The sequence below is a fragment of the Balaenoptera musculus genome, chromosome 5 (assembly GCF_009873245.2).
Source record: "Balaenoptera musculus isolate JJ_BM4_2016_0621 chromosome 5, mBalMus1.pri.v3, whole genome shotgun sequence".
Lineage (NCBI taxonomy): Eukaryota > Metazoa > Chordata > Mammalia > Artiodactyla > Balaenopteridae > Balaenoptera > Balaenoptera musculus.
This window is the reverse complement of record NC_045789.1, coordinates 102,661,194-102,669,624: the sequence shown is the minus strand read 5'-3', so window position 1 is coordinate 102,669,624 and position 8,431 is coordinate 102,661,194. Positions and strand designations below refer to the sequence as shown.

Below are 8,431 nucleotides of genomic sequence, written 5' to 3'. Positions count from 1 at the left end.
ATTTCCTAAGTATGGCATGTTGTTTAATGGTAATATCTGTGCATAGTAGGTATTAGTGCTACCATTTTAAAGATGAGGAAACTGAGGCTCAGAGAAGTTAAGTAACTTGCTCAAGGTCCCACAGCTAGTAAGTCAGAGAAGAGGGATTTGAACATGGGACTGTATGACTTGCAAACCCCTCTTCCATCCTCTATCTACATGAATATGCTAACTTCTGGGATAGCTATTTTTTCCTGCCAGAAATGGCTGCTTTCAGCTTCCTGTGTTTCTGAGTTGGGAGAGGGGTGGGGGCCTGGGGACCAGCCTTTGGGTTTGAAGAGGCCTCCAGGTCACCATCAGTGGATGTGTGCTTGAGGGGGCTTCTCCAGCCTCAGGGATGGAGGCTGATGTTTCATCTCTACCTTTCTGCCTGGGCTCCACTGAGCCAAGCTGAGTACATTGACAGCCTGGGTGTACCCTATAGCCAAGGAACTAAGCCCGTCTTGGTGTAAAACAGAGTTGACTCTTTTGATATTATCAACAGGCGGCGGCGGCAGCAGCAGCAGCAGCAAAATCCTGGCTGTTGGCCCACTGATTTAGCCATTTGTCTCAGCGAAGCAAATCCAATTTAAAATATATCTTCAGAAAAAGAAGGATCAATGAGTTTAAATAGAGGACTATTTGCTAACCGGATTAGGAAAACCCCCTTTGTGCTAAAATGTTCTAAGAAAATCCTCTTAGTACAATTTTGCAGGAGCCAAAAGTGTGAGAGGATCACTTACTTGCTGTCATCCTCTGAGGGCAGGGCTCTAGCTGGGATAAAATAAGAGAAGGAATTTATTAGCTGCTTAGTTGGTTAGAGTCTGTGCAGACGTGGCTGGGTTCTGAGGCTGACCCAAGAGACTCCTTGGTTTTCAGCTGTTAACCAGCTCTTTTGAAGTATGTGGGAAAGAGCTTGGGTGAGAGAGAGCAGCCACTGCCTACACAAAACCATCATCCCTACCAGGCAGACTGCTCCCTGTGAAGATGGAAGAGACAAGGGCTGTAGCACCCTGGCAGCATATTAATTTACTTTGCTTGCCCAAGGTCTTATGGATAGAGAGAATACTCTCAGTTTCCCAAAATGATGAGAAACCTGATATTTTGGATAACAAAGGAAAGAGTCTTGGAGTTCTGAAATCTGTCCTTTCACACACGAAGCTTCATGCCTCTGAGCCTTTGCACATGCTGTTCCCTCTGCTAGGAATGCTGGTGGACTCCATTCCACCCTCCAGCTTGAGTGTCCTCTCTTCCATGCTGCCCTTCCCCGTGCTGCCCACCCAAACGGGCAGTTCATTCCCCTGTTCTCAGGTCACCACTGAGCCTTGTTTATTCCCTGCTCTGGGCAGGGCTTTTTCAGTCGTAGGTGACAACTGAAACTCAACTCAGATATGTGTTAGCAAAAGGCTTTTGTAACTGCAAAGACCAGGGTAGAGGCTCAAAGGTGTCATTCTCTCTCACACTCTCTCTTTTTCCTCTTCCTTTTCCTCTTCCCCTTCCCTCTCCCTTTTCCCCTTCCCCTCCTTCCTCCTCCTCCTCCACCTTCTCCTTCTTTGGGAATGTCAGCCCCAGGAGGACAGGAATGTATATTTGATTCTTCTTGTATCCCCCAGCTTAGGGCAGAGCCTGGGACGTAGTTACGTTTGAGCCTGGCTCAAACATCAATTTTGTGTTAATTAGAAAAAGATACCCCTTTCTCAATATAATTTACTGCCTTTTGCTGGAAGTTTTAAATAATCACTATACAAACCTACCCTGGCTATGACTTGTATACCCCATACAGCCTCCCCTCCATCTCCCATGTAGTAGGTCCTTAATAAATGCTTGCTGGATGAACGAATGGATGAAATTCAGGGAGTCAGAACTATCTGAAAAACCAATGCAAAACTGTGTGGTGAGCTCGTGTGTACCTTTGCTGATTGAATTGTCCATTAGTGTCAGAGTGTTGGGCACAGAGCCCCCCCCCCTTTTTTTTTAAACATCTTTATTGAAGTATAATTGCTTTACAATGGTGTGTTAGTTTCTGCTTTATAACAAAGTGAATCAGTTATACATATACATATGTTCCCATATCTCTTCCCTCTTGCATCTCCCTCCCTCCCACCCTCCCCATTCCACCCCTCTAGGTGGTCACAAAGCACTGAGCTGATCTCCCTGTGCTATTCGAGCCCCCCCTTTTATTATTCCTCCACCAACAAAGATTTGTCAAGCACCCACTCATTGTGTTGGTTTGGGGAATTCAGACACAAATAAGATGCAGTTTGTTGATTTAAGAAGTTCGGAGGCTAGAGGGTCAGATAGCCATGTAAATGAATGGTGACAATATAGTGTCACAACTGCTGCCTTATGAGCCAACCCAGGGCTCCACTGGAGCTCAGGATACCGACTCAGTCCAGAGGAGCCAGGAAGGCTTCCTGGAGGGGTGCAGTTTAAGTCAGATCTAAAAGGAGGGAAAGGTACTAACATTGGTAAGTGCTCCATACAACATATAAAGCCATGATCCGTGTGTTTCAGTCTCCAAGCAGTGTTATGTTCAAGAAGATAATTTCTTACCTCAAACTTTTCTTGCATTTCTTAAGTTCTGTGAAGGCAACAGGTAATCCTCTAAACTTCCCTGTCCCTTCCTATCCACTTCCCTACAGACCCCAGTTCCCTCACCTCATTCACATCAAACTTCCCTGGGAAACCCCACCTTGAGCTTTCAATCCCTCTTCCCACTTTTCTCCTTCTGCTCTTTATTATGAAGACAAACATAATCTCTTCCTCTGGGACCATTCCTTCTTCCTCCAGCCTCTCAGGTCCAATAATGCATCCACTTTCTGACTCTCTTTCACAAAACTCAGAGCAGAAATCTCCTTGGAGAGCAGCCTAGGGCAAGGAACTGCCCCGGTACAGCCAGAGGAAAAAGGGAGGCTCAGAGTCACTCATACAGGAATGATTTTGGTATTATCACATTTATCTTTTAAACTACTATGATCAACCCATTTTGAAGATGAGGAAACTGAGGCTCAGAGAGATCAAATAACTTGCCCAAGATCCCACAGCTAGTAAATACCTGCTCCTGCCTGCCATGCTTTCCTTCTCGTATCTTCTCTTTTGCCTTCTTAACCGTGATTTCAACCCAAAGAAAGACTTCCCCAGGGAAATCTTCTCTAGACATTTTGTCTTGGTCAAACCAACCTATTGTACACTTTCATAAGGCTGTGTACTTTTCCTTCATAGTACTTGTCACAGTTGTAATGGTACATTTCTCTGGGTGGTTCTTGGATTAAAGGCTCTCTCCAACACTAGACTATAACCTTGTGGAGGGAAAGGGCAATATATATATATTTATATACCCTTGTATTCCCAGCAAACAAAACAGCATCTGGGATGTAATAGGTGCTCAATAAATATTTGCTGAATAAGTGAATAAGAAACTGAAATTCAAACCCCTGTCTCTAAAACCCAAGTTCTTTGCTAACATCATGTGTTGGTGTTCCCCAGGAGGACAAAATGGGAGGGAGGTCATTTCAGGGTGAAGAATTACCATATGACTCATTAGGGAAATTACAATTTGTGTGTGTGTGTTGATAGTGGTTTGAATCCAGGCTGCATATAGAGGAGCAGCAGTAGAAGTTGGGGCACTGAGCAAGAGCACAATGATTAAAAGACTTAAAAGACCGCGCTTGCCTCAGGATCAAGGATCACAGTCTTTCATCTGGGGAGAGGCATGATCATAGTTATATTTGAGAAAGATCACTCTGCCTGCCACTGAGTGGAGGGTGGACAGAACCTGGAGGCTAGGGTAGCGTCACCATAAAACAACTTGGAGAAGGAAAAGTCCTGGACAGGGACATCCGTGGAGAGAGGGGTGGTCCAGCTCCTAGGAGATGGGGAGAGACAGGTGTAAGTGTGACTCCCCCGTTTTAGGCATAGACACCTGGACAGATGGTCTTGTCATCTCTGGCAGCATAAAGCACTGAAGGGGGAGATGGTTTGCGGTGGGAGAGGCTGTGTAGGGCTGAGCAGGCTGGGTCTGAGAAGCTGCTTCACTTGCAGCGGTGGGGCCAGGGTACAGGTGGGGCTCAGGGCGAATGAGGCAGGTGGGTCAGAGCGCAGAGAGAGACTAGGGAGGAGTTGAGAGTCCAGCCCCCGTTTCTAGACCCCAACACAGGGTGGGTGTACAGGTCAGCGGGTCTCAGATGAGCCTGAGCAGCATGCTGCCGCCTCCTCCGTTTCTTGCCAGCTGCCTTCCGCTGAGCTTAACACCCGCAGAGAGACCCGGGGACTCAGAAGCGCAGCTGTCAGCTGGGAGGGAGGTAAGATCCAGGAACACCGCCCTCCCTCTCCAGTGTCTCCCCACCGTTCTTTTCTAAGAATTTGGGCTTTGGGCCACTTATTCAAGCCTCAGGTTCCTCATCTGTTAAGCATGAGATAGGAACCCATCCCTGTAGAGAGAAAGACTGAATGCACCCTGCAGGGAGAAGGCACCTGGCTGGAGCTCCCTTCCTCTTCCTGACCTGCTGGGTTCATCCAAAATTATTCCCCAAGGAAAAAGCCGTGTAAGGATTGGGGGTGGGGAATAGGCTTTCCCAAGAGGTCAGGTTAAGTCCCAATCTTAGGATGGATGTTACCGGGGAGGCTGGGAGAAGATGTTCCCAGGAGACACCACCTCCTGGCTTTACTGAGCCCTTACACCACCCGATGGAGAAGGAAGGAATCGTTTACCCCATTTTGTGGACGAGGAAACCAAGGCCCAAGGAAGTTAAGGAGGACTCTTAAGGTCACACAGCCAGTCCGGAGTGGGACTTAGGTCTATGAGAAATCCAAGGCCATCCTCTTGACCCTACAAACGCCCTTTCCCAGTCTAGAAGCCAGCGATTCTCCCCATTCCTACTCCACTTCCCTGTTCCCCAGAAGTGGGCAGGGCACCAGGGCTGTGCCAGGCACCTCTTCCGCTTCCCGGGGCGCGGGTCTGGGTCTTCAGAGGGCCGGGGTCTGGTACTAGAGCGCCTCTCAAACCTGCGGGTTTGCCCCCAAACTCCGGCGGACGCAGCTTGCAGAGTGAGGGCGCCAAGGCATAGGTGGGGCGGGTACGCAGGAGACTGGGGAGTGCGGTGGCGGGGGGCGGGGGCGGGAGCGCGGGCCCCGGGAGCAGCGAGGAACCGAGGAGGCAGCGCAGCAGCGCTAGCCCGGTGCCGGCCGCTCCCGGCCCCCGCCCCCTCGGTGGTGGCTCGCTCTTCGCTTAACCGGCTCCGAACCAGACACAGCCGCCGTCGCCGGCTGGCGCACTGCCGGCTCCCGGGAACAGCCCCTCGGGCACCGGCCGCTTCCCGGCACTGGAGGGGCGCAACGCGGCCACAGACCCGGTGGCGGTCGAGGAGGCAAGAGGGGTGCCGGCGCGCCCCGGGGCCCCGGCGCAGCGCACGGTGAGCGCCCCCCGAGGCTCGGGGATCCCTTAGCCGCGGGTCCCGGGGTACCACCCCTCGGGTACCCGATGGGGCCGCCCGGGGAGCGCAGGGCAGAAGTTGGGACCGCGCGCAGCCCGCCTGTGCCGCCGAACCCGACATGCTGCCGCCGGGGCGAAACGGCACCGCCTACCGGGCGCGGTCCCGGCAGCAGCAGCTGGCGCAGGGGGGCGCCGTGGGGGGCTCGGAGAGGGCGACGCTGCTGGGGCCAGCGCAAGTGGTCACGGCCGGCCTCCTGACCCTGCTCATCGTCTGGACCCTGCTGGGCAATGTGCTGGTGTGCGCGTCCATCGTGCGCAGTCGCCACCTGCGCGCCAAGATGACCAGCGTTTTTATTGTGTCTCTGGCTGTGTCTGACCTCTTCGTGGCGCTGCTGGTCATGCCTTGGAAGGCGGTCGCCGAGGTGGCCGGTTACTGGCCTTTTGGGGCCTTCTGCGACATCTGGGTGGCCTTCGACATCACGTGCTCCACCGCCTCCATCCTGAACCTGTGCATCATCAGCGTGGACCGCTACCGGTCCCTCTCCAGGCCCTTCTGCTACGAGTGCAAGATGACGCAGCGTGTGGCCTTGGTCATGATCGACCTGGCGTGGACCTTGTCCATCCTCATCTCCTTCATCCGAGTCCAGCTCCACTGGCACAGGGACAAGATGGGCTCCTGGGGTGGGGTGGACCCGCCATCTAACCTGGTCAACGGGGCGCCCTGGGAGGAAGCCGGGGAGCCAGACTTGAGGGCGGAAAACTGTGACTCCAGCCTGAACCGAACTTACGCAGTCTCCTCCTCGCTCACCAGCTTCTACATCCCGGTGGCCATCATGATCGATCGTGACCTACACGCGCATCTACCACATCGCCCAGGTGCAAATCCGCAGGATTTCCTCCCTGGAGAGGGCCGCGGAGCACGCGCAGAGCTGCCGGAGCCGTGAGGCCTGTGCGCCCGACACCGGCCTGCGGGCATCCATCAAGAAGGAGACCAAGGTCCTCAAGACCCTATCGGTGATCATGGGGGTCTTCGTGTGCTGCTGGCTGCCCTTCTTCATCCTTAACTGCATGGTCCCTTTCTGCAGCGGACACCCCGAGGGCTTCCCCTGCGTCAGCGAGACCACCTTCGAAGTCTTCATCTGGTTTGGCTGGGCCAACTCCTCCCTCAACCCCATCATCTACGCCTGCAACGCTGACTTCCGGAAGGTGTTTGCCCAGCTGCTGGGGTGCAGCCACCTCTGCTCCCGCACTCAGGTGGAGACAGTGAACATCAGCAATGAGCTCATCTCCTACAACCAGGACACCGCCTTCCACGAGGAGATCGCAGCTACCTACGTCCATATGATCCCCAACGCGGTGACCCCGGGTGACGCGGAGGTGAACCCGGAGGAAGAGGAGAGCCCTTTCAGTCGTACGTCGCAGATCTCTCAGACGTCCCCAGATGGTGACCCTGCTGCCGGGTCTGTCTGCGAGCTGGACTATGAAGGGGAGATTTCTTTAGGCAAAATAACGCCTTTCACCCCAAACGGATTCCATTAAACTGCCTAAGAACTGTTCTTCGTGGATCTATATAACCGCATAGACATGAGCAAGCGTGCAGAATACACACTGGACACACACATACATTTCCACTGCTGCTCAGTTTATCATGCCTTCCGTGTCGGTGGAGCAGTCCATGTGCTTAGAAACCTCACCGGACTGATTCGTTGAGGAAAGATTTGGCAGAAGCAGTTGGGAAAAACTCAGTCAAACATACCCTAGCCTAGCAGAGATGGATCAATGGCTCTGTTAGAGAAGATAAGATGGTGATTGATTCTAAAAAAAAAAAAAAAAAAAAAAAAAAAGTGGTATTTTTCTTTAAAACATATACTCTCCCCCTCCCCTTTTAAATGAATAGATTGTTCAGTGACTTATTTGTGTTTGGGCTGATTTTTAAGCAATAAGGTTCAATGTGTGTGTAGCGCTGATGGAAGTGTGTGTGGCTTTCCTGTATCTTGCTTCCTGTGGCCTGTGTTTCTGCAGTTTCTACTTGCTGTGTGTCTTTGCTACAGCTGAGGAATTCTTCCTGATTTGTTCTGGTGTCTAATAGACACAAATTATGTGTTCTATGGGGGTGATTATCGCTGCTTTGCCAGATTGGTTTTCAGGACAGCTCCTAGAGAAGCCATGAGAGCATCCTTAAAAGCAGGAAAGATTTTGGCTGGGTCTGGAAGCACCCATTTATTTTCTTTACAGTCAGTTTGGCCTTAAAGGTACACACAGGGGCAAGAGAACTTGAAGAGTTTCTGATATCTCAGAGTTTTAAAAAATTAGATACACACATCTTGAGTCTGTGCTGAAAGCTGGCTTCATGCCACAACATCAAATATGGACTTCTCAAGCCTGGAATTCCTTTTTTTTTCTCATTTGGAATCTTCTTTTTCAAATTACATAACATAAAACAATTCTCCTGATTCCTAGACAGATGCTATCAGTTCATTGAAAAGATCATATAGAATAATCACCTGGTCTTTCTCAACCTCAAATCTATAATGTTTTAAAGTTACATGGCTTTTGATCTACCATGTTTTCTGAAGGGCTTTGAAATGTGTGAGTTGATATGCTTTCAAAAAACAAAGCCAATTTTTAAATAGGCATTTTCATTTGTAGACAATAGGAAGTGAGGGAATGCATTTTAACTAAAATGTAGGAGCCAGAGATGATATTTGAATGAACTTGAAATTGGAAAAACAACGAAAAAGCCCAATGAATTCCAGTCTTTTTGTTTTTCTTCTGTGCAGTCTGCACAGCAAAGGGGAGCATTTAGTTCCAGAGCCACTCCAGACCAGAGCATATTATTACCATTAGATCTAAATGTGAGCATTTTTAATGGAAGCAAATGAAATGTGAATATGTAATTTCACACAGGTCCCTACTTTGAAGCAGGCTTCTCAAGGATAGTTCAATTAATTTTGGTCTCTTTAGGGATAATTTTATTGTCAG

At 50.4% G+C, this 8,431-nt stretch overlaps 1 protein-coding gene across 1 annotated transcript; it reads left to right on the top strand.

Annotated features, from left to right (window-relative positions):
• The first annotated feature begins 5,568 nt into the window (after window positions 1-5,568).
• DRD5 (dopamine receptor D5) lies at window positions 5,569-7,504 on the top strand. Its single transcript, XM_036853338.1, is given in 2 exon segments — window positions 5,569-6,288; window positions 6,290-7,504. Coding segments are annotated over 2 exon segments (1,419 nt in total). The 3' UTR covers window positions 6,989-7,504.
• The last annotated feature ends 927 nt before the right edge of the window (window positions 7,505-8,431 follow it).